This window comes from Salmo salar, chromosome ssa15, assembly GCF_905237065.1.
Source record: "Salmo salar chromosome ssa15, Ssal_v3.1, whole genome shotgun sequence".
Taxonomy (NCBI): domain Eukaryota; kingdom Metazoa; phylum Chordata; class Actinopteri; order Salmoniformes; family Salmonidae; genus Salmo; species Salmo salar.
Window position 1 is genome coordinate 93,663,950 of NC_059456.1, and position 24,735 is coordinate 93,688,684.

Below are 24,735 nucleotides of genomic sequence, written 5' to 3' on the forward strand. Positions count from 1 at the left end.
AACATATATACAGTAGACCTTACTGCTCTCTATAGAACATATATACAGTAGACCTTACTGCTCTCTATAGAACATATATACAGTAGACCTTACTGCTCTCTATAGTAACATATATACAGTATACCTTACTGCTCTCTATATTAACATATATACAGTGCACCTTACTGCTCTCTATATTAACATATATACAGTAGACCCTACTGCTCTCTATATTAACATATATACAATAGACCCTACTGCTCTCTATAGTAACATATATACAGTAGACCTTACTGCTCTCTATAGAACATATATACAGTAGACCATACTACTCTCTATAGTAACATATATACAGTAGACCTTACTGCTCTCTATATTAACATATATACAGTAGACCTTACTGCTCTCTATATTAACATATATACAGTAGACCTTACTGCTCTCTATAGAACATATATACAGTAGACCTTACTGCTCTCTATAGAACATATATACAGTAGACCTTATTGCTCTCTATAGTAACATATATACAGTAGACCTTACTGCTCTCTATATTAACATACATACAGTAGACCTTACTGCTCTCTATAGTAACATATATACAGTATACCTTACTGCTCTCTATATTAACATATATACAGTAGACCTTACTGCTCTCTATATTAACATATATACAGTAGACCTTACTGCTCTCTATAGTAACATATATACAGTAGACCTTACTGCTCTCTATAGAACATATATACAGTAGACCTTACTGCTCTCTATAGTAACATATATACAGTAGACCTTACTGCTCTCTATATTAACATATATACAGTAGACCTTACTGCTCTCTATAGTAACATATATACAGTAGACCTTACTGCTCTCTATATTAACATATATACAGTAGACCTTACTGCTCTCTGTATTAACATATATACAGTAGACCTTACTGCTCTCTATAGTAACATATATACAGTAGACCTTACTGCTCTCTATAGTAACATATATACAGTAGACCTTACTGCTCTCTATAGTAACATATATACAGTAGACCTTACTGCTCTCTATAGTAACATATATACAGTAGACCTTACTGCTCTCTATAGAACATATATACAGTAGACCTTACTGCTCTCTATAGAACATATATACAGTAGACCCTACTGCTCTCTATATTAACATATATACAGTAGACCTTACTGCTCTCTATAGAACATATATACAGTAGACCTTACTGCTCTCTATAGTAACATATATTAGACCTTACTGCTCTCTATAGTAACATATATACAGTAGACCTTACTGCTCTCTATAGTAACATATATACAGTAGACCTTACTGCTCTCTACATTAACATATATACAGTAGACCTTACTGCTCTCTATAGTAACATATATACAGTAGACCTTATGCTCTCTATATTAACATATATACAGTAGACCTTACTGCTCTCTATATTAACATATATACAGTAGACCTTACTGCTCTCTATATTAACATATATACAGTAGACCTTACTGCTCTCTATAGTAACATATATACAGTAGACCTTACTGCTCTCTATAGTAACATATATACAGTAGACCTTACTGCTCTCTATAGTAACATATATATACAGTAGACCTTACTGCTCTCTATAGAACATATATACAGTAGACCTTATGCTCTCTATAGTAACATATATACAGTAGACCTTACTGCTCTCTATAGTAACATATATACAGTAGACCTTACTGCTCTCTATAGTAACATATATACAGTAGACCTTACTGCTCTCTATATTAACATACATACAGTAGACCTTACTGCTCTCTATATTAACATAAATACAGAAGACCTTACTGCTCTCTATAGTAACATATATACAGTAGACCTTACTGCTCTCTATAGAACATATATACAGTAGACCTTACTGCTCTCTATAGAACATATATACAGTAGACCTTACTGCTCTCTATAGAACATATATACAGTAGACCTTACTGCTCTCTATAGTAACATATATACATTAGACCTTACTGCTCTCTATAGAACATATATACAGTAGACCTTACTGCTCTCTATATTAACATATATACAGTAGACCTTACTGCTCTCTATAGTAACATATATACAGTAGACCTTACTGCTCTCTACATTAACATATATACAGTAGACCTTACTGCTCTCTATAGTAACATATATACAGTAGACATTACTGCTCTCTACATTAACATATATACAGTAGACCTTACTGCTCTCTATAGAACATATATACAGTAGACCTTATGCTCTCTATAGTAACATATATACAGTAGACCTTACTGCTCTCTATAGTAACATATATACAGTAGACCTTACTGCTCTCTATAGTAACATATATACAGTAGACCTTACTGCTCTCTATAGTAACATATATACAGTAGACCTTACTGCTCTCTATAGTAACATATATACAGTAGACCTTACTGCTCTCTATATTAACATATATACAGTAGACCTTACTGCTCTCTATAGAACATATATACAGTAGACCTTACTGCTCTCTATAGAACATATATACAGTAGACCTTACTGCTCTCTATAGAACATATATACAGTAGACCTTACTGCTCTCTATATTAACATATATACAGTAGACCTTACTGCTCTCTAAAGAACATATATACAGTAGACCTTACTGCTCTCTATATTAACATATATACAGTAGACCTTACTGCTCTCTATAGTAACATATATACAGTATACCTTACTGCTCTCTATAGTAACATATATACAGTAGACCTTACTGCTCTCTATAGTAACATATATACAGTAGACCTTACTGCTCTCTATAGAACATATATACAGTAGACCTTACTGCTCTCTATAGTAACATATATACAGTAGACCTTACTGCTCTCTATATTAACATATATACAGTAGACCTTACTGCTCTCTATAGAACATATATACAGTAGACCTTACTGCTATCTATAGTAACATATATACAGTAGACCTTACTGCTCTCTATAGTAACATATATACAGTAGACCTTACTGCTCTCTATAGTAACATATATACAGTAGACCTTACTGCTCTCTATAGTAACATATATACAGTAGACCTTACTGCTCTCTATATTAACATATATACAGTAGACCTTACTGCTCTCTATAGAACATATATACAGTAGACCTTACTGCTATCTATAGTAACATATATACAGTAGACCTTACTGCTCTCTATATTAACATATATACAGAAGACCTTACTGCTCTCTGTATTAACATATATACAGTAGACCTTACTGCTCTCTATAGTAACATATATACAGTAGACCTTACTGCTCTCTATAGTAATAGATATACAGTAGACCTTACTGCTCTCTATATTAACATAAATACAGAAGACCTTACTGCTCTCTATAGTAACATATATACAGTAGACCTTACTGCTCTCTATAGAACATATATACAGTAGACCTTACTGCTCTCTATAGAACATATATACAGTAGACCTTACTGCTCTCTATAGAACATATATACAGTAGACCTTACTGCTCTCTATAGTAACATATATACATTAGACCTTACTGCTCTCTATAGAACATATATACAGTAGACCTTACTGCTCTCTATATTAACATATATACAGTAGACCTTACTGCTCTCTATAGTAACATATATACAGTAGACCTTACTGCTCTCTACATTAACATATATACAGTAGACCTTACTGCTCTCTATAGAACATATATACAGTAGACCTTACTGCTCTCTATAGAACATATATACAGTAGACCTTACTGCTCTCTATAGAACATATATACAGTAGACCTTACTGCTCTCTATAGAACATATATACAGTAGACCTTACTACTCTCTATATTAACATATATACAGTAGACCTTACTGCTCTCTATAGTAACATATATACAGTATACCTTACTGCTCTCTATATTAACATATATACAGTATACCTTACTGCTCTCTATATTAACATATATACAGTAGACCTTACTGCTCTCTATAGTAACATATATACAGTAGACCTTACTGCTCTCTATAGAACATATATACAGTAGACCTTACTGCTCTCTATAGTAACATATATACAGTAGACCTTACTGCTCTCTATATTAACATATATACAGTAGACCTTACTGCACTCTATATTAACATATATACAGTAGACCTTACTGCTCTCTATAGTAACATATATACAGTAGACCTTACTGCTCTCTATAGTAACATATATACAGTAGACCTTACTGCTCTCTATAGTAACATATATACAGTAGACCTTACTGCTCTCTATATTAACATACATACAGTAGACCTTACTGCTCTCTATATTAACATAAATACAGAAGACCTTACTGCTCTCTATAGTAACATATATACAGTAGACCTTACTGCTCTCTATAGAACATATATACAGTAGACCTTACTGCTCTCTATAGAACATATATACAGTAGACCTTACTGCTCTCTATAGTAACATATATACATTAGACCTTACTGCTCTCTATAGAACATATATACAGTAGACCTTACTGCTCTCTATATTAACATATATACAGTAGACCTTACTGCACTCTATAGTAACATATATACAGTAGACCTTACTGCTCTCTACATTAACATATATACAGTAGACCTTACTGCTCTCTATAGTAACATATATACAGTAGACATTACTGCTCTCTACATTAACATATATACAGTAGACCTTACTGCTCTCTATAGAACATATATACAGTAGACCTTACTGCTCTCTATAGAACATATATACAGTAGACCTTACTGCTCTCTATAGAACATATATACAGTAGACCTTACTACTCTCTATATTAACATATATACAGTAGACCTTACTGCTCTCTATAGTAACATATATACAGTATACCTTACTGCTCTCTATATTAACATATATACAGTATACCTTACTGCTCTCTATATTAACATATATACAGTAGACCTTACTGCTCTCTATAGTAACATATATACAGTAGACCTTACTGCTCTCTATAGAACATATATACAGTAGACCTTACTGCTCTCTATAGTAACATATATACAGTAGACCTTACTGCTCTCTATATTAACATATATACAGTGGACCTTACTGCTCTCTATAGAAACATATATACAGTAGACCTTACTGCTCTCTATAGAAACATATATACAGTAGACCTTACTGCTCTCTATAGAAACATATATACAGTAGACCTTACTGCTCTCTATAGAAACATATATACAGTAGACCTTACTGCTCTCTATAGAACATATATACAGTAGACCTTACTACTCTCTATATTAACATATATACAGTAGACCTTACTGCTCTCTATAGTAACATATATACAGTATACCTTACTGCTCTCTATATTAACATATATACAGTATACCTTACTGCTCTCTATATTAACATATATACAGTAGACCTTACTGCTCTCTATAGTAACATATATACAGTAGACCTTACTGCTCTCTATAGAACATATATACAGTAGACCTTACTGCTCTCTATAGTAACATATATACAGTAGACCTTACTGCTCTCTATATTAACATATATACAGTAGACCTTACTGCTCTCTATAGTAACATATATACAGTATACCTTACTGCTCTCTATATTAACATATATACAGTAGACCTTACTGCTCTCTATAGTAACATATATACAGTATACCTTACTGCTCTCTATAGTAACATATATACAGTGCACCTTACTGCTCTCTATATTAACATATATACAGTAGACCCTACTGCTCTCTATATTAACATATATACAATAGACCCTACTGCTCTCTATAGTAACATATATACAGTAGACCTTACTGCTCTCTATAGAACATATATACAGTAGACCTTACTACTCTCTATAGTAACATATATACAGTAGACCTTACTGCTCTCTATATTAACATATATACAGTAGACCTTACTGCTCTCTATATTAACATATATACAGTAGACCTTACTGCTCTCTATAGAACATATATACAGTAGACCTTACTGCTCTCTATAGAACATATATACAGTAGACCTTACTGCTCTCTATAGTAACATATATACAGTAGACCTTACTGCTCTCTATATTAACATACATACAGTAGACCTTACTGCTCTCTATAGAAACATATATACAGTAGACCTTACTGCTCTCTATAGTAACATATATACAGTAGACCTTACTGCGCTCTATATTAACATATATACAGTATACCTTACTGCTCTCTATATTAACATATATACAGTATACCTTACTGCTCTCTATATTAACATATATACAGTAGACCTTACTGCTCTCTATAGTAACATATATACAGTAGACCTTACTGCTCTCTATAGTAACATATATAAGTAGACCTTACTGCTCTCTATAGTAACATATATACAGTAGACCTTACTGCTCTCTATATTAACATATATACAGTATACCTTACTGCTCTCTATATTAACATATATACAGTAGACCTTACTGCTCTCTATATTAACATATATACAGTAGACCTTACTGCTCTCTATAGTAACATACAGTACCAGTCAAAAGTTTTAGAACACCAACTCTTTCAAGGGTTTTTCTTTATTTTTACTATTTTCTACAGTGTAGAAAAGTAGTGAAGACATCAAAACTATGAAATAACACATATAGAATCATGTAGTAACCAAAAAAGGGGTAAACAAATCAAAATATATTTGATATTTGACATTCTTCAAATAGCCACCCTTTGCCTTGATGACAGCTTTGCACACTCTTGGTATTCTCTCAACCAGCTTCATGAGGTAGTCACCTGGAATAAATTTCAATTAACAGGTGTGCCTTGTTGTAGGTTAATTTGTAGGATTTCTTTCCTTAATGTATTTGAGCCAATCAGTTGTGTTGTGACAAGTTAGAGGTGGTATACAGAAGATATCCCTATTTGGTAAAAGACCAAGTCCATATTATGGCAAGAACAGCTCAAATAAGCAAAGAGAAACGACAGTCCATCATTACTTTAAGACATGAAGGTCAGTCAAAATTATCTGACCAAGAAGGAGAGTGATGGAGTGCTGCATCAGATGACCTGGCCTCCACAATCACCTAACCTCAACCCAATTGAGATGGTTTGCGATGAGTTGGACCACAGAGTGAAGGAAAAGCAGCCAACAAGTGCTCATCATATGTGGGAACTCCTTCAAGATTGTCGGAAAAGCATTTCAGGTTAACTTGGTTGAGAGAATGCCAACAGTGTTCAAAACTGTAATCAAGGCCAAAGGTGGCTACTCTAAAGAATCTCAAATATATTTAGATTTGTTTAACACTTTTTTGGTTACTGCATGATTCCACATTTGCTATTTCATAGTTTTTATGTATTGACTATTATTCTACAATGTTACTATAGATTTCCCTCCACTGGAACTAAGAAAAACATGAAAAACAGCCCCAGAACATTATTCCTCCTCCACCAAACTTTACAGTTGGCACTATGCATTCGGGCAGTTAGCGTTCTCCTGGTATCCACAAAACCCAGATTCGTCTGTCGGACTGCCTGATGGTGAAGTGTGATTTATCACTCCAGAGTCCAATGGCGACGAGCTTTACACCACTCCAGCCGACGCTTGGCATTGCATGGTGATCTTAGGCTTGTGTGTGGCTGCTCAGCCATGGAAAGCCATTTCATGAACCTCCTGACAAACAATTATTGTGCTCACGTTGCTTCCAGAGGTCGTTTGGAACTCGGTAGTGAGTGTTGCAACCGAGGACAGATGATTTTAACGTGCTACGTGCTTCAGCACTCGGCGGTCCCATTCTGTGAGATTGTGTGGCCTACCACTTCGCGGCTGAAACTGACTTGCTGGAAAGGTGGCATCCTATGACGGTGCCAAGTTGAAAGTCACTGACCTCTTCAGTACGGGCCATTCCACTGTCACTGTTTGTCTATGGAGATTGCATGGCTGTGTGAAGAATTTTATACACCTGTCAGCAATGGGTTTGACTAAAATAGTCGAATCCGCTAATTTGAATGTCCACATACTTTTGGCCATGTAGTGTATATATAGTAGACTTTGCTTATCAACATGCATTCATGTTTTATTGCCTTTTTTTAACATAGCATATTTTCATCTCAGTAATGGTACACAAAACTGTACACCTTTTTTAAAGCCCTCCTCTACTCAAAAACTAATTTCATGCAGTGATTTGATCTACTCTGTAAAAACCACAGTAGAAACCTAACTATCCACATACCACCAGTCTGATACAGAAAACCTTAGCTCCCTATATTCCTCTGTCTGATTATCCCGCCCGCCCTCTCTCCCTCCCTCCTTCCCCCTCTTCATGCCATTGGTCTTGTTTGTCTTTCCTTTTCCCCTGGGCTCGGGGTTTCCTGTAGGGTTGGGCAGCCTCATGTGAGCCATATCTTCCAGACAGCTGTAAAATAGCAGGCCTCACTCCCTTTCCTTCTCTCCTGCCCCAACTCTCTCTCTCTCTCTCTCTGAATTATTCCCTCCCTCTCTCTCTACTTCCCACCCTTTATCACTCTCCTTTTCTCTCTCCCCACCCTTTCTTGTTCTCCTTCATTCACTCTCACCTCTCTCTCTCGCCTCCCCCTGCCTCCCCCGCTCTCTCTCACCTCCCCTCTGTCACTCTCTCGCACCTCCCCCTCTCTCTTTCGCTTCCCCCTCCTTCACCTCCCCCACTCTCACCTCCCATCTCTCTCTCTCTCACCTCCCCTCTGTCTGTTTCTCACTCTTCTTCATTCTCTCTCGCCTCCCCATCATATATATGATGGGGAGGCGAGAGAGAATATATATATAAATAAATCTCACTTTCCATTCATTCTCCCCTCCACCCTCTCTCCTTCCTTCCATCTCTCTCCTCTCAATGTCTTTCTCTCTCTTTCCACCATTTTGTTTCTCACCAGGCTCCAGTTTTCAGAAGCCAGCTCATTCATCTTTACCCAACTGTCTCTTTCACTGAATATCTAACAAACACAGACCAAGTGACTATGGCATTCTGTTCTTGTTATCACTGTTGTGTGTATAATGCATATTGATATATCAAGGTAAAGCACCTGTTTGTGACTGCAATCATGTGGGTTTTATTATTCAGAGATACCAACCACTCCAACCACTGGAAGCTTAGAGAGCCCATTCCCTGGTGATGACAAGACCATCATACAGAGAAGAAGCACCAAGGAGAATAGCTTGCAGATGTCTGTGTCCAGTTGCAGGTGGTTCCTTTTCATTTAGAAAATGCTCCGTTATTAAATAAATAAATGTATTGCTCCATGAAGGAATCCAAAGATGTATACGTCGCTATCTATTCAATTTCATCATGGCGGCATAAACATTATTAGATTACTTCATGGCTCAAAATATGTATTTATTTTAATAATGGAGCATTTTCTAAATTCAAACGAACCTCCTGCAACTGGACACAGACATTTTAGAAGATACATGTTTGGCCGAATCGAGAATGAAGATTGTATCACCAAATGAATGAATTGTCTGGGCTACACCAAGCAGTACCTATCCTGTAACAGTTAATAGACCTGCAGCACATTAGCCCATTACAATCTGCTAACTACAGGGAGAGAGACAAAACATGCTTAGTAAGCTAGCTGTTGGAAAGTCTCCCCTCAATTCAAGCCATTCATAGATGCTAACTACCTTTAGCGCTTATTGACGATAGTATCTTCTGGCCGGGGGAGTTTTGTTAAGAGCCTCGTCGCACTTTCTGAACTTTAAAACACATCACTTGCGTTATGGTTTTGGAAACATAAGGAGCGTATCTTTCATATCAGCGAGAAATTATTTCCAAAAAACAAAACACCTGTGTGTAAACGGAAGACGGATGCACGCCACAAACATGTTGTCACTGAAAAATACTGTCGGCTGCAACTGTGTTAAAACAGTCTACAGTAAGTGTATATTTTGCATTTGTGAAATTATTTTGATGTGAAATTAAAGTAGAGGGGTTTATGTTTCTAGAACCGTGCCGCAATTGAGAATTGATTCACGTTTAGATGGAGTATTTGGCTGTTTTGGCTTCCAGAGACAATTGGCCTCTAAACAGAACATGTAAGGTCCTTGGACAATACGAAGTGGTGCCACTCTGAAAGGTTTGAGGTTGCAACCCAAGCTCCTGTTGATCTTTCCACAGGCCACAGACTGGTGACATACTTGTGCACCCACTTCTTGCTCTTTCAGCTTAAGCATTATTTCCTCAATCACTATCTCTTCTAGCTTAGTTAATTTATATCACATAGATCCATAGATTTATTGTGAGGTGTTGTGTGGTGGAAGAGTAGTTTGTTGATGAGCTACTCACGGCTGACACAATTTGGCCAGGTCCTGATCTGTGGTTCCCGGGTGGAGGCCGCGGATGTAGAGGTTAGTTTTGCTCAGCTGCTCTCCACTGAGGCTGCCGCTACTGCTGCTACTGGTGGTGGTGTGGTTGGGGCTGGGTGGAGCCATCTGGTGGCTGGAGGACACATACGTCGGCTGGGGCAAGACAGAGACAGGATATGACATCAGCAACATGATATGACGACATTGGGTAGTAGCTGGCCAGCATGTTACGGGAGATTTGGTGGTAATGTAATGGAGGTGGTTTGGTAAAACAAATTTGCATGTAGAGTAGGCTAACCTTGCTTGAGTTGAGATTTTATGCCTATAGGCTTTAGCTCAGAAGGCTAAGATGTGCAGGAGACACAGATTTAAACACCAAACTGTCACAGCGCAATCCTACAATTCTCTACAGTCCACCATCCTGAAAAGACACAGCCATTAGATCAAATCTGTGCTGTTATCAGTCAACTCTCCAGGGGCCTCATTTATCAATATTGCATAGAAACTATTTGAAATAAGTACTTATGAACGGAATTTAGAATGGTCGAACACATAGAAAGTGTAATTTATCAAACAATCCTACAAGCGTCATACACACACCGGTAGGAGATAATCATTGATAAATACCAATTGTTCTCAGCCTCGGTTCTTGTGCACGATCTTGGCTGTTTGCATTTCAAAACACCCCTAACTATCCATATACTGTATAGTCAAAATCATCTCTTTAAAACCTGTGTGGAATATGACTACCAGCTCTCACAGTCTACATCAGAATTAGATGTTCATCCATGTATCTCAAATGTCAAATTTCAAAGTTATTCTAAACGTTACATTTGGAAGAGTTTAAGTTAAGTTTAGGCATTAACTCAGAATTGTTAAGGTTAAGTTCAGGGTTTAACTCCAAATTCTTAAGGTTAGGCATTAACTCTAAATGGTTAAGATAAGTGTTAAGGTTTGGAATAGGCTTATAAGAAAAATATCAAAAACAACTTTCTATTGCAGGAATTGAACTTGCAACCGTTGGAATCAGGGGCAGATGCCTTCGCCCATCCCTGTCCACAAAACTGAAAGCAACCTGAAGGTAACAGCGCTCACTATTGCTTCTAGTGGCCGGTTTCCACGCCATCTCCCGACATCCTTAGACATGGATGGACATCCAATACTGACTTGTATCACAGGTGACGTGGCTGGAATATACAATGCAGTGACATGAAATACAATGGCGCTAAGAAAAAAAAAAAGTTTCCGAGACTGAAATAGACGTGCTAGTGTCAGAGACTGAGTACAACCAAAAGGTTTTATTTGTCTCGCTCAGTTGAGCTGGACCAGTAAAAATAAAAACATAGCTACAAAGAGAGGACCATTAGGACAACTAAAGATGCTTTAGCAATAGCAAAATATACTTAAAATGAGCAGGCAACACTCATCCATCCTCAACAGCTCCCTCCTGTAGGAGTATAGGCCAACATTGCTGTTCTGCAGAATGATTGAGTTGTGCATTTCACTTGGCCACCACATTCAGCAGCGTCTTTTGCCCATCACATAACCCATCACCTGCACATTAAGAGTAGAAGCCTTTTCTGTTCACATAGTTTAAATCATTTTGGGATGGTGATTTTAAGGCAACGTGGGGGCCATTTGTATTTGGGAACCCATTGATGGCATCATGGTAAAGAAACCCCTCGACCTCAACCTGTTGTTCAATGGTGTATGGACATTTTATGTGCTTCTGTTCATTTTCCTGATTTCATTTTTTATTTTAACTAGGCAAGTCAGTTAAGGACAAATTCTTATTTACAATGATGGCCTACTCCGGCCAAATCTGGACGGCACTTGGCCAATTGTGCGCTGCCCTATGGGACTCCCAATCACGGCCGGATGTAATACAGCCTGGATTCGAACCAGGTACTATAGAGATGCCTCTTGCACTGAGATGTAGTGCCTTAGAACGCTGCACCACTCTGGAGCTGATGATTGCGTCCTAAACATTGGCTCATCGAGGGCTGTGAGATGCCGATGGACAAGCTCCCCCTGAAAAGTGCCAGTTGCCAAAAACCAGAGGGTGGATGGACTTGGATGTGTACCGGAATGGCATGTGTTCACATTTTTAAAGTAGGTCTTAAAGCTGCAATATGTCACTTTTTGGGCGACCTGACAAAATCCTAGAAGATTGGTTTTGGGAAACGATATCTGATGAGCCAATCTGTACTTTCTGCAAAAAAAGTCCCACCTGTCTCTAAAAATGTGTTCTCTGCAAAATGCAGCATGTGACAAATCTAACAACGGAGCAAGATCAGACATCTCATTCGATTTCTCATTATCTCAGACTTTTATAGTATTTCAACAATGGCTTCACTTTCACACGTACCTTTAATTTAACAAATTACTATACATTATATGGATTATTATCGTAAAAATAAACTGATTTGGTCAGATTATATAGCATGTCAATATGTTGCATGAATTCACAATGGAAATACAATTAACTGAAACATTTTGATTTATTATTGCTCTCACAATTTCACACATTTTCAACATATACAGTATTTTCCCCATTCTACTCTTGCAGTTCCCTTATTTCACCACTTGGCACTGTGCGTATGTATGCATGGTCATGGCTGTGTGTAAATTTACCACACTCTCAAGCAAACGTTCATATTGATATATCTCCCACTTGGCGTGTAAATGATCCCACGCATGGTTTACACATAGATTTGTGTCTACACATGATTGATGAATGAGGCCCCAGGCTTCTCACGGCCCCACTGAGTGTAGCCTAATTTACACCAATCAATGAAGAAAACAATTAGCAAAAAGGCAACATTTCAATATGGTACCCTACAGATCTGGGGTCAGGGCTGAGAAATCAATAGCAATTTTCTTAGGGTGGCAGGTAGCCTAGCAGTTAAGACTGTTTGGCCACTAATCAAATGATCATTAGTTGGAATACCTGAGCTGACAAGGTGAAACATCTGTCGGTGTGCTCTTGAGCAAGGCACTTAACCCTAATTTGCTCCAGGGGTGCCGTACTACTATGGCTGACCCTGTAAAACAACACATTTCACTGCACCTATCTGGTGTATGTGACAATAAAACATTTTTTGTAATCTAACTACACTGCCTGCTAGATAGGCTTTCAGTGTACTTAAATGTCTGCTATATAGGCTTTCAGTGTACTTAACTGTCTGCTATATAGGCTTTCAGTGTACTTAAATGTCTGGTAGATAGGCTTTCAGTGTACTTAAATGTCTGCTATATAGGCTTTCAGTGTACTTAACTGTCTGCTATATAGGCTTTCAGTGTACTTAGCTGTCTGCTAGATAGGCTTTCAGTGTACTTAAATGTCTGCTATATAGGCTTTCAGTGTACTTAACTGTCTGCTAGATAGGCCTTCAGTATAGGAATACCCTGATCTGCTAATAGGGCAATATTAACATAAACATTACCATCTTGACCTATAATCACCAGACCATGGATACACTTCTAGACAGAGAACTCTTCACATTAATCACATTTCACATTAATCACATTCATCACATTTCAGTTGAGTCAGCATTTTACACGGCTGCTATAGCAACAAGTCAATTTATATCAATACTGAGCTAACCGCGCTTTGGAGTGGAAATCAGTTACTGTTCGAACCAATGACAGGCCCCTGTGAATCAATGCTGTCAGTTTGGTGGAAAAAGAGATTGGCATATTAGATACAGTAGAAGGTGAAAGCAAGCAGTGTGTCTCAAAATGGATGAAGCTCAGTTAGCCTAATGAGCATCAGCCCTCTGTAGTAACCTCCCACTCTGTTAATAACCCCCTGCTCCACTCTGCTCCAGTACTGACCTTCTGGTGTCCAACCAGCTGGGACCATTGTTTCCTTTGCCCGTGATTGGTGACCTGCTCTAATGAAACAGTTCCTCCTCTTTCCCCTCCTCCTCTCTCTCTAACAACTTACATCCTTCCCCAAACCACTGTTCTTGTCACACCCTGATCTGTTTCACCTGTCCTTGTGATTGTCTCCACCCCCTCCAGGTGTCGCTTGTTTTCCCCAGTGTATTTATCCCTGTGTTTCCGGTCTCTCTGTGCCAGTTTGTCTTGTATGTCCAAGTCAACCAGTGTGGTTTTTACCGTGCGCATGCCTTTTCTATTCTCTTTTTGCTAGTCCTCCCAGTTTTTGACCGTTGCCTGTTTCTGGGCTCTGTACCCACCTGCCTGACCATTCTGCCTGCCTTGACCTCGAGCCTGCCTGCCACTCTGTACCTCCTGGACTCTGAACTGGTTTTGACCTTTTCCCTGTCCATGACCATTCTCTTTCCTACATCTTTTTGGATCAATAAACATCTAAGACTCCAACCATCTGCCTCCTGTGTCTGTATCTGGGTCTCGCCTTGTGCCCTGATAGTTCTACTCTTCCTCTCCCTTTCTGACTGCCTTTCTGCTGCTCTGCCTTTCTGCTGCTCTCCCTTTCTGACTGTCTTTCTGCTGCTCTACCTTTCTGCTGCTCTCCCTTTCTGACTGTCTTTCTGCTGCTCTACCTTTCTGCTGCTCTCCCTTTCTGACTGTCTTTCTACTGCTCTACCTTTCTGCTGCTCTCCCTTTCTGACTGTCTTTCTGCTGCTCTACCTTTCTGCTGCTCTACCTTTCTGACTGTCTTTCTGCTGCTCTACCTTTCTGCTGCTCTCCCTTTCTGACTGTCTTTCTGCTGCTCTACCTTTCTGCTGCTCTCCCTTTCTGACTGTCTTTCTACTGCTCTACCTTTCTGCTGCTCTCCCTTTCTGACTGTCTTTCTGCTGCTCTACCTTTCTGCTGCTCTCCCTTTCTGACTGTCTTTCTGCTGCTCTACCTTTCTGCTGCTCTCCCTTTCTGACTGTCTTTCTGCTGCTCTACCTTTCTGCTGCTCTCCCTTTCTGACTGTCTTTCTACTGCTCTACCTTTCTGCTGCTCTCCCTTTCTGACTGTCTTTCTGCTGCTCTACCTTTCTGCTGCTCTCCCTTTCTGACTGTCTTTCTGCTGCTCTACCTTTCTGCTGCTCTCCCTTTCTGACTGTCTTTCTGCTGCTCTACCTTTCTGCTGCTCTCCCTTTCTGACTGTCTTTCTACTGCTCTACCTTTCTGCTGCTCTCCCTTTCTGACTGTCTTTCTGCTGCTCTCCCTTTCTGACTGTCTTTCTGCTGCTCTACCTTTCTGCTGCTCTCCCTTTCTGACTGTCTTTCTACTGCTCTACCTTTCTGCTGCTCTCCCTTTCTGACTGTCTTTCTGCTGCTCTACCTTTCTGCTGCTCTCCCTTTCTGACTGTCTTTCTACTGCTCTACCTTTCTGCTGCTCTACCTTTCTATTGCTCTACCTTTCTTTCTATTGCTCTACCTTTCCACTGCTCTACCTTTCTGACTCAATCACATTTATTTATAAAGCTGTTTTTACACCAGCCGATGTCACAAAGTACTGAATAGAAACCCAGCTTAAAACCCCAAACAGCAAGCAATGCAGATGTAGAAACACGGTGGCTAGGAAAAACTCCCTAGAAAGCCCAGAACCTAGGAAGAAACCTAGAGAGGAACCAGGCTCTGAGGGGTGGCCAGTCCTCTTCTGGCTGTGCTGGGTGGAGATTATAACAGAACATGTCTTCCACTCCTCTCTCTTTCTGACTGTCTTTCTACTCCTCTACCATTCTGACTGTCTTTCTACTCTACCTTTCTGTCTTCACTCAGTTTTGTATTCAACGTGGCCTTCACAACATCCAGCGGCACCGAGCCTTGAACCCCTCCATAAATCAGAGGAGTTTTACCACCCCTTCATTTATCACTGTTGTTACTCTCACAGAGCCCCTTCTTTCATCATACCCATTCTACACCTCTAATCTGCCTCTCTTCAGCATCAATAGTAAGTAGTGCATTGTTTGTTTTCCTACAATCACAACCTCTTCCTGTCTGGAGACCCTATCAGGAGGGATGCAGCTGCCTGGGTACTGGGTAGATAGGATCTGTACATGGCTGGTGAATGGATAGAGCTGGGACTGGGCATGGCTATAGAATCTGTATGATATTGGATGGAGATGTATGGAGCCTGGTGGTGGATAGGAATTGTATGCTTAATAGTTATAGAATCTGTATGCTGGAAGGAGCCTAGGCCTATATGAGGCATGTCTGTATCTGTCTGTTGGTTGGATGTTGGGGCTGGATAGATGGGCCTGGGCCTGCCTATAGGATTTGTGTGATGCTTGACAGAGGATGGAGCCTGGGCTTGGTGCTAAATAGAGCTGTGTGCTGCTGGATGAGGCCTGTCTGGATGGGGCTGGATGGATGGGGCTGGATAGATGGGCCTGGGCCTGCCTATAGGATTTGTGTGATGCTTGACAGAGGATGGAGCCTGGGCTTGGTGCTGAATAGAGCTGTGTGCTGCTGGATGAGGCCTGTCTGGATGGGGCTGGATGGATGGGGCTGGATAGATGGGCCTGGCTATAGGATTTGTGTGATGCTTGACAGAGGATGGAGCCTGGGCTTGGTGCTGAATAGAGCTGTGTGCTGCTGGATGAGGCCTGTCTGGATGGGGCTGGATGGATGGGGCTGGATAGATGGGCCTGGCTATAGGATTTGTGTGATGCTTGACAGAGGATGGAGCCTGGGCTTGGTGCTGAATAGAGCTGTGTGCTGCTGGATGAGGCCTGTCTGGATGGATGGATGGATGGATGGATGGATGGGGCTGGATGGGTGTGGGCCATTGAGGCCTGTCTGGATCTATGTGTTGCTGGGGGAAGCCTGTCTGGATGGATGGATGGGGCTGGATGGGTGTGGGCCATTGAGGCCTGTCTGGATCTATGTGTTGCTGGGGGAAGCCTGTCTGGATGGATGGATGGGGCTGGATGGGTCTGGGCCATTGAGGCCTGTCTGGATCTATGTGTTGCTGGAGGATGCCTGTCTGGATGGATGGATGGGGCTGGATGGGTCTGGGCCATTGAGGCCTGTCTGGATCTATGTGTTGCTGGGGGAAGCCTGTCTGGATGGATGGATGGGGCTGGATGCGTGTGGGCCATTGAGGCCTGTCTGGATCTATGTGTTTCTGGGGGAAGCCTGTCTGGATGGATGGATGGATGGATGGGGCTGGATGTGTCTGGGCCATTGAGGCCTGTCTGGATCTATGTGTTTCTGGGGGAAGCCTGTCTGGATGGATGGATGGGGCTGGATGGCCTGGGCCATTGAGGCCTGTCTAATTGGGGTTGTGAGCTGGTTAGCGGAAGGCGCTAATCCCTCTCATGTGCTCTCCGGTCAGAAGGTACAGACTCATTAAGGCTGCTCTGCTATGCTCTGTTCATTCTGAGAAAAGGAAGATGGCAGAGAACCAGAGAATCAGATGGATCCATACCCACCAGGCTCCCACCTGCCCCAACCCTGCCTGCTGCCTGTTGCCTGCATGCCTGCCTACCTGCCTGCCTGCCTGCTACCTGCCTGCTTGCTGCCTGCCTGCTACCTGCTGCCTGCCTGTTGCCTGCATGCCTGCCTACCTGCCTGCCTGCTGCCTGCCTACCTGCCTGCCTGCTGCCTGCCTACCTGCCTGCTGCCTGCCTGCTTTCTACCTGCTGCCTGCCTACCTGCCAGCTACAGGTGTTATCTTCTGACACACAGTACAGCAGGGCTCTCATGAAAAGGAGATGACTACATTCCTGACCTGGCATGTGTCTGTGTCCACAATGTACAGTATGTAACTGTACAGCTGCACATGATGGAGTTTAGCTCACACAACTCACTCATGAGGTGAATCTCAAAAGTAGTTTCCTCGATTCCTCGAATCCACTCTTCTTGTCTCCTTCTCAAAGCGTCATAGGGAAGCAAGGAAAGCCTTTGAGAAGAAGATCCAAGGAGTGAAACGATCCTAGTGTCATTTATACTCAGTTCTCAATAAAACACACTTTCTAAATCTGTCAACATTGCACATTCGGCACAAATACACCAAACATTGCACAGCACTCACTCTATTTGCTGCCTGGTACTGTATTCTGCTACAGTGTGCAGAAAAGGTTTTGGGAAAAACAAAAGATGGTGGAAAAATAGCGATGGCAGTCTTCTGATACGTCTACTGCACCCTGCAACCTCACCAACAATTTAGAGACAACTGGTGAGTCTTCATTCTTCTCTCCCTCTCTGAGTCAATCTAGTTCTACATTCAAAAGTGCAAAAAACCTAAACCAGCAAACTGTTGTTTTAGATATGCAAAAAAGACATTGAAGAAAGACATTGAAAGACACTGAAGAAAGAGGAACACCCAGGGTTTGAGAAAAGGGGTTAACTTCAGTCTGTAAGAGAAAGGAAATATTTGCTGGCTCCCTTGTCCATGGGAACAGAACCACTGACAGCCAAAGAAGTGATGGTATGTAAAACAGAGTCTGAAAAAAAGAAGAGAATGGGAGAGGAGGAGAAGAGAGAAGGGGAAGGGATTGGTGTGTAATCAAAAGCAGGAGAAAGAAAGAGAAAAAAATCTGTAAATTCTTCTCTTTGCTGGACCCTTTTTTCTCGTAGTAAAAAGACACAGAGCAGAGTTTACCACTTGACGTTGGTTTTACAAGTTTTCCCTCAGTAACTTTTGAGCTCTCACAATGAGACTAAACGTTTTCCTGGCAAAAAAGGCTTGAGTTTGCAAAAGCAGAGTAATAGACACCCCTTCTATCCTGAAATGAGCACATTGTTTGAAACCAGAGGTGGCGTCCCAAATGGCACCCTACTTCCTATGTAGTGCACTGCTTTTGACCAAGGCCCATAGCACTCAAAAGTAGTGCACTATAGGGAATAGGGTGCCATTTGACGCAAACAGAATTCCATGAATTCCAGGTCATTAATCTGAGCAATCTGAATTCCTGCCAACCATGAGGCAGGGAAAGGAATAACACAGTCCGGGAGGAGAGAGCTAGTGTTATGTTTCAAGAAGGTTAAACACGACCTAGGCCTGTTTCAGCAATGTTCACAAACAAGTGACATGTGAAAGCATCAGGATGAAAACTAGGATCACAAAAAAGTGAATTCTAATTTTGAATTGTACAATTACCTGTGGAAAAATATACACTTTATAGTTTCTTCATTTAAATTCCCTTAATATCTCACCATCTCACACCCCATATTCAACTTCAGCATTATATTCTGTTCTTTGGATGTTCCATAGCAAATCATCAGAGTACATCTTTAAAGTGGCAATCAGCAGTTGAAACAATAACAAAGCGTCTTCCGCCACAACTGTTTCTGTAAAATGATGGCTGATGAGGCTGGAGAAATGTAACCACTCTCAAATTCATAGACAGACAGAGCTATGGATGAAAGGACTGACCATCCATGATATCAAAATGATAGTTCAAAACCATGTTTTGAGGCTATACAGTGCTTGTTTACATTTACTTTGTTTACAAACATTGGAGTAAAACATGCTTACATGTTGTGTTCTGATGGGGTATGACAGTTGAATTAAGCCTGCAGATTGCACTTTTAAATGGTTCATTTTAAAATAAAATACATCTTATCAACTACCAATCAATATCATTATCATTACAAACTGCTTCAGCTCTTGCAAATATGTTACATAATAATCAATCATCATATTCAATGTAACTATTTCAGGAGGCTACAGTATTTACAGCTGTGCACTAGCATTTCACATTCAGACAACTCTAATGTGGATGCAACATTAGATAATTATTGGTTAATAATGCCAATAGTAGACCTATATACACTACCGGTCAAAAGTTTTAGAACACCTACTCATTCAAGGGTTTTTCTTAATTTTTTTATTTTATACATTGTAGAAAAGTAGTGAAGACATCAAAACTATGAAATAACACATATAGAATCATGTAGTAACCAAATAAGGGGTAAAGATATCAAAATATATTTTATATTTGAAATTCTTCAAATAGCCACCCTTTGCCTTGATGACAGCTTTGCACACTCTTGGTATTCTCTCAACCAGCTTCATGAGGTAGTCACCTGGAATACATTCAATTAACAGGTGTGCCTTGTTAAAGGTTAATTTGTGGAATTTCTTTCCTTCTGAATGCATTTGAGCCAATCAGTTGTGTTGTGACAAGGTAGGGTTGGTATACAGAAGATAGCCCTATTTGGTAAAATACCAAGTCCATATTATTGCAAGAACAGCTCAAATAAGCAAAGAGAAACGACAGTCCATCATTACTTTAAGACATGAAGGTCAGTCAATATGGAAAATGTCAAGAACTTTGAAAGTTTCTTCAAGTGCAGTCTCAAAAACCATCAAGCGCTATGATGAAACTGGCTCTCATGAAGACCGCCACAGGAAAGGAAGACCCAGAGTTACCTCTGCTGCAGAGGATAAGTTCATTACATTTAGCAGCCTCAGAAATAGAAAGCCTCAGAAATAAGCCCAAATAAATGCTTCACAGAGTTCAAGTAACAGACACATCTCAACATCAACTGTTCAGAGGAGACTGTGTGAATCAGGCCTTCATGGTCGAATTGCTGCAAAGAAACGACTACTGAAGGACACCAATAAGAAGAAGGGACTTGCTTGGGCCAAGAAACACGAGCAATGGACATTAGACCGGTGGAAATTTGTCCTTTGGTCTGATGAGTCCAAATTGGAGATTTTTGGTTCCAACCGCCATGTCTTTGTGAGGCACTGTGTGGGTGAACGGATGATCTCTGCATGTGTATTTCCCACCGTAAAGCATGGAGGAGGAAGTGTTATGGTGAGGGGGTGCTTTGCTGGTGACACTGTCTGTGATTTATTTAGAATTCAAGGCACACTTAACCAGCATAGCTACCATGGCATTCTGCAGCGATACACCATCCCATCTGGTTTGCGCTTAGTGGGACTATCTTTTGTTTTTCAACGGGACAATGAACCAACACACCTCCAGGCTGTGTAAGGGCTATTTGACCAAGAAGGAGAATGATGGAGTGCGGCATCAAATGACCATGCCTCCACAATCCGCCGACCTCGACCAAATTGAGATGGTTTGGGATGAGACGGACCGCAGAATGAAGGAAAAGCAGCCAACAAGTCCTCAGCATTATGTGGGAACTCCTTCAAGACTGTTGGAAAAGCATTCCAGATGAAGCTGGTTGAGAGAATGTCAAGAGTGTACAAAGCTGTCATCAAGGCAAAGGGTGGCTATTTGAATTATCTCAGATCTAAAATATATTTTGATTTGTTTAATTAACACTTATTTGGTTACTACATGATTCCATATGTGTTATTTCATAGTTTTAATGTCTTCACTATTATTCTACAGTGTAGAAAATAGTAAAAATAAAGAAAAACCCTTGAATGAGTAGGTGTTCTAAAACTTTTGACCAGTAGTGTATATTGAACAAAAATATAAACGCAACATGTAAAGTGTTGGTTCCATGTTCCATTAACTGAAATAAAAGACACCAGAAATGTTCCATACCCACAAAAAGCTTATTTCGCTCAAATTTTGTGCACAAATTTGTTTATGTCCCTGTTAGTGAGCATTTTGCCTTTGCCAAGATAATCCATCCACCTGACAGGTGTGGCATATCAAGAAGCTGATTAAACAGCATTATCATTACACAGTTGCACCTTGTGCTGGGGACAATAAAAGGCCACTCTAAAATGTGCAGTTTTGTCACACAGCACAATGCCACAGATGTCTCAAGTTTTGAGGGACCGTGCAATCGGCATGCTGATTGCAGGAATGTCCACCATTGATTGCAGGAATGTCCACCAGAGCTGTTGCCAGAGAATAGTATGTTCATTTCTCTACCATAAGCCGCCTCCAATGTAGTTTAAGAGAATTTGGCATTACATACAACCGCAGACCAGACCACTTGTAACCACGCCAGCCCAGGACCTCCACATCCGGCTTCTTCACCTGCGGGATCATCTGAGACCAGCCACCCGGACAGCTGATGAAACTGCGCCCCTACCCAGTCGTGTGAAATCCATAGATTATGGCCAAATTAATTTATTTCAATTGGCTGATTTCCTTATATGAACTGTAACTCAGTAAAATCATTGAAATTGTTGAATGTTGCGTTTATATTTCTGTTCGGTATATATTCAGCATTTCTATATCTGTAAGAGTAACTGTTTTATATTAGGAAAACAAAGCCAACGTCCCCAGCCATTTCAAGGGGTGGGGCAAATCTTTACGCGTAAAGAAAGCTATTATATTTGGTTAACTTATGTTGCGATCTATTCAAAGAGAGACCTTATTCTCATCAATATGTAAAACTGATTTGACACATCCGACAATTGGTCGTTGGGGTTTACAGTTAGCCTTTGGTATTAAACCCGAGAATGAGCGCAAAATTATCTCTAGGATATTCGCAGCGCAAATTTAATCCGTGCATTGACTTTCTCTGTGCCTATGGATAAAGAGAGGAAGAACACTAACGTTCGGATCGACCCCGACGCATGGCCTATAATTAATTCATTATACCGGTATTCTATTCTATTATCTATTCCCAATCTTATTTGGAGGATAGAAAACAGTTCAAAACAATGTTAAATCTACAAAATAGCCTACAGTTGATTTCTATATGGTCCACTTTCAAGGACACCGCAGTTTATAGCCGAGCAACCTAGCTGCCAAAGCCGATCCAGGAATGATAGCGGCATATACTATACACTACCATTGGCATAACATTCAGATGGAGTAAATAGAATACAGTATCGCTTTACCTTTTTACTAAGTCTGCTGGGATAGCCGTTGTATGGGTTGAATCCTGTCCTTGGCGGCACAGAGAGCAGCATTTTTACAGCACTATGTCCGGAGCGGAGAGCACAGCCAAGCAGGCAGTCATCAGCTGACGTCAGCCAAGGAAATTCACATTGGAAACTGACTGGGGTTGTGATTTGAGTGGCGCTCTCCCAGCTCTCAGCCATTGGTGTAGCGGCAGCCTATGTATATGTGCGTTGAAGAGCGCGCTTTTCTGTGTTCCTTTTTCCATGTATGGCTATTTAGTAAACCTGGATACCACCAGACAGATAACATGTAGGCTTTAGACATAATGACTTTTTAATGTTCCTATTAAGTGTAAATGTCTGTACACACATTTCACTTTCATTGGTATTGTATAAAGGCTTTTATAGTCCTCAAAAATATTATACATTATAAATACATATCATTAATCATATCTAATATTTGGACTAAAAGTCAAATAGGCCTATAGGTTACTAATATTGACCATGGCCCAATTGATATTTTACCAAAGGTGCATGGCATGACACCATCACCATCACTATAAAGTATGGCAGTGGGTCATGAATGATCTCTAAACCTTATGTCATGTTCAGGACACTGATGTCTTTGGATGGCTCTTATAATTATGTAATGACAGTGTTTTTATAATCAACTGCAAGTCGCTTGGCAACACAGTCAGTCCCTCAACCCTCTCTCTGCATTGGCTCCTTGTGTATCTACCCTGATTAGCCCTCAAGGGTGCACAACATGTGTATGCAAGTGTTCACTCTCATTTACATAGTAGTATGAATGTGCATAGAACAGAATAAAATAAAATAGAATAACTTGATTGTTTCCAGAGAGAACTTCGGTTGCGGCATTCGGATTAGATAATAAACACATAACAGCACAATGAATTCATTCACATAACAGATTCAACTACAAATGTTCTTTCAGATACTGAAATACACCGCCACAAATGACAGTTAAAAACTCCTTTAAAGGCCAGTTTAGGCCAGTTTGGACTAGGCAGAACACAGAAATAGGCTCCCATTTATCTCATTGACATATTAGGAAAACTGGGATTTCACCCAGATTTCATCATAGTGTCTAGTCAGACAGAGTCGAAGCAGAGCGGAATGTATAATAATTGTGTTCCGTCTGTTACGAGCCAGGACAGTGTGACAAAAGTGACTTATACCAAATCAAGGAAATGTTATTACCAGATGGGTGCAGGAGCATTGCAGTTTGATCTGAGTTATAGTTTGGACTTGAATTAACACAGAAACATTGAGCATATTTTAGAGGATATTGTTTATTTTCATGGGGGGACATGTAGGCAATATCAATTGTATGCAGGCTATAATGTATGTACCTACATTGTTATTAACACAGACAATATAACAATGTTCTATATCTATGGTTGTTACATTGTAACTACCGGCAACCATGTAAATACACAGGTTTTTGACACCTGTTGTGAGCTAAAGAGGGGCCAGAACTGTCGGGTTGGACACTTGTTGTAAAGTGGGACCAGAACTGTAAGTTTGGACACTTGTTGTAAAGTGGGACCAGAACTGTCGGGTTGGACACTTGTTTGAAAGTGGGACCAGAACTGTAGGTTTGGACACTTGTTGTAAAGTGGGACCAGAACTGTAAGTTTGGACACTTGTTGTAAAGTGGGACCAGAACTGTCGGGTTGGACACTTGTTGTAAAGTGGGACCAGAACTGTCGGGTTGGACACTTGTTGTAAAGTGGGACCAGAACTGTAAGTTTGGACACTTGTTGTAAAGTGGGACCAGAACTGTA

The 24,735-nt window shown here is 40.2% G+C and overlaps 1 protein-coding gene across 2 annotated transcripts in view; it reads right to left on the bottom strand.

The window, feature by feature from the left end:
* LOC106572655 (RNA-binding motif, single-stranded-interacting protein 2) overlaps window positions 1-23,080 on the bottom strand; it is a 100,832-nt gene extending 77,752 nt beyond the window's left edge. For both annotated transcript variants that reach the window (XM_045696327.1, XM_014147030.2), the window contains exons 1-2: window positions 22,925-23,080; window positions 10,252-10,424 (exon numbers count right to left, since the gene is read on the bottom strand). In XM_045696327.1, the coding sequence (XP_045552283.1) occupies window positions 10,252-10,424; window positions 22,925-22,996 (245 nt within the window). In that variant the 5' untranslated portion in view covers window positions 22,997-23,080. The remainder of the gene's footprint in view (window positions 1-10,251; window positions 10,425-22,924) is intronic.
* Window positions 23,081-24,735: the final 1,655 nt, after the last annotated feature.